Source organism: Teleopsis dalmanni, chromosome 1 (assembly GCF_002237135.1).
Source record: "Teleopsis dalmanni isolate 2A chromosome 1, ASM223713v2, whole genome shotgun sequence".
NCBI lineage: Eukaryota > Metazoa > Arthropoda > Insecta > Diptera > Diopsidae > Teleopsis > Teleopsis dalmanni.
In genome coordinates, this window is record NC_051846.1 from 50857034 (window position 1) to 50859020 (window position 1987).

The 1987-nt window shown below is 31.8% G+C and overlaps 1 protein-coding gene across 1 annotated transcript; it reads right to left on the bottom strand.

Moving 5' to 3' along the window:
• Window positions 1–448: 448 nt before the first annotated feature.
• LOC119681030 (trypsin alpha-3-like) lies at window positions 449–1189 on the bottom strand. Its single transcript, XM_038094095.1, has one exon. It carries the CDS (start codon window positions 1187–1189, stop codon window positions 449–451), a length of 741 nt encoding a protein of 246 aa, XP_037950023.1.
• Between the last annotated feature and the right edge of the window lie 798 nt (window positions 1190–1987).

Genomic DNA, 1987 nt, shown 5'->3' on the forward strand with positions numbered 1-1987 from the left:
AATTGTTTAATTTAAATAAACGAGTTTTTTCATATAATTTTCTTATTATTTTCTCAATTTTAATTTTAAATATAATAAAATGCCATCAAAATTAAAAAACGATACATAAAGTACCTATTTTGGAAGACACTTTTTAGCTTCTCCGATATTATAACTTTCTGATTGACTGCATTTAGATATTTTTTTGATAGCCAACAAATCAATAAAGAAAATAAATATCACGCTTCATTAAGATTTTACTCACTTCTTGAAACGAACAATCATCTACTCTTGTTCTAGTATTTCAAGAGAAAACATAATATATATTCAATGCTTAAATTAATAAAAAACATTACTTTGTATATTTTAATAACTTTATTTATAAAAATTCTCGTCATTTAATTAAAAACAACAAACGGAGGAATTATTAACATTATATAATAATGCAGTATTAGTTAATAAAATTATTTTATGAATTATTGCTTATAGCTTGATTAATAAAAGGAGCAACTTTAGCAACACTTGTGTATACACCAGGATAATTAGGACGAGCGCAACCGAATCCCCATGACACAATACCAGCAAGCTCATTATTCAATACAGCTGGACCACCACCATCACCTTCACAAGCATCAGCATTTGGTCCTTTAGCACAGAACATTGTTGCCGTTAACTCATATGATTGCAAGCAATCCTCCTTTGAAATCGCGGCAACAAGCACAGATTGCAGAGCATTAGAATTTTCACCATTTTCACTTAATCTTCCCCATCCCAAGACTTTTAAATTTGCACCAACGGGAACTCCACTTGTACGTAAATTTATAGTGCCGATATTTGTACCAGTTAATTCATTTCCCAATCTCAGTACAACAACATCATAGTCCAAGGTTACGTTGTCATAGTTTGCAGGATATATGATGCGGTCGATCTTACGCCTGACACCGGGATTTGAGAACATTTGAGCACCACCTTGTACTGTCAGTTGATTAGCTTTATATGGCTTAATGCAGCTAGCAGCGGAGACAACAAAACGTGGATCAACCAAAGATCCTCCACACACCAACTTTCCTCCATTGTCACGTATATTTACAACAAAAGGATTTTGAGCTATTGGTGTTGTTCCACCACCAACTATTCTGGCTTGTCCACGTACAGCTTCGAGACAAGTAAGAACCAAAAGCGCTACGTGTAAAATATTGTTATAAGACATATTCCTGACTTGCTGAATTGGCAATGTTTAAACTGAAATATTTCAATTTTAGTCTTACCTTTTATAGTTTATTTATTCTGAGTTCGGGACTGAAAAGTTATCCAAAATTACAGAATCTAACAATTGAATAAACAAAATAATAAATAAATAAATACTGAAATCTGTAAGAAGTGGAATTTCCATTTATATCCAAAATTGTTGTAATTCTGTTTCTAACTCATATTATTTACTTTTATTTAGAAAAGTAAATAAAGTAGCATTAAATTATATACTCACAATCCCATGCACGTGTGTCAGTATGTCAGTATGTTGTGTATAACAGGTGTTACAATATTTATAAAAGTGAATTAAATAATTATATATATAAATGTATTATATAAAATAAATTATTAAATGTGTATTAAACTGAATTATTTATTTTATGTTAACAAGAGTAAACCAGATCAGTGATTAAGATTTCGATCAAACTTTTACTTCAATGTATTGTTACCACCTTCCTATTCCCACCTTTAAGCAACCAGAGATAACTGGGAGATCGGATCTGTAACAGGTCCGCAGTTACTATATACGCAGATGGCTCAAAGTTGGAGGGCGGAACGGGAGCAAGTAGCTTCTCGAAATATATGCAGATAAGGCAGTCCTACCGACTCCCTGATACTTGTAGCGTCTTTCAGGCCGATATATCTCTTCTGCTCAAAAAGTACTCGGATTTTGTAAATAAAACACACAAATTTAAATTTTATTCCAAATTTATTTTATCTCCTTCAAAATATGCTCCTTTTGAAGCGATACACATAT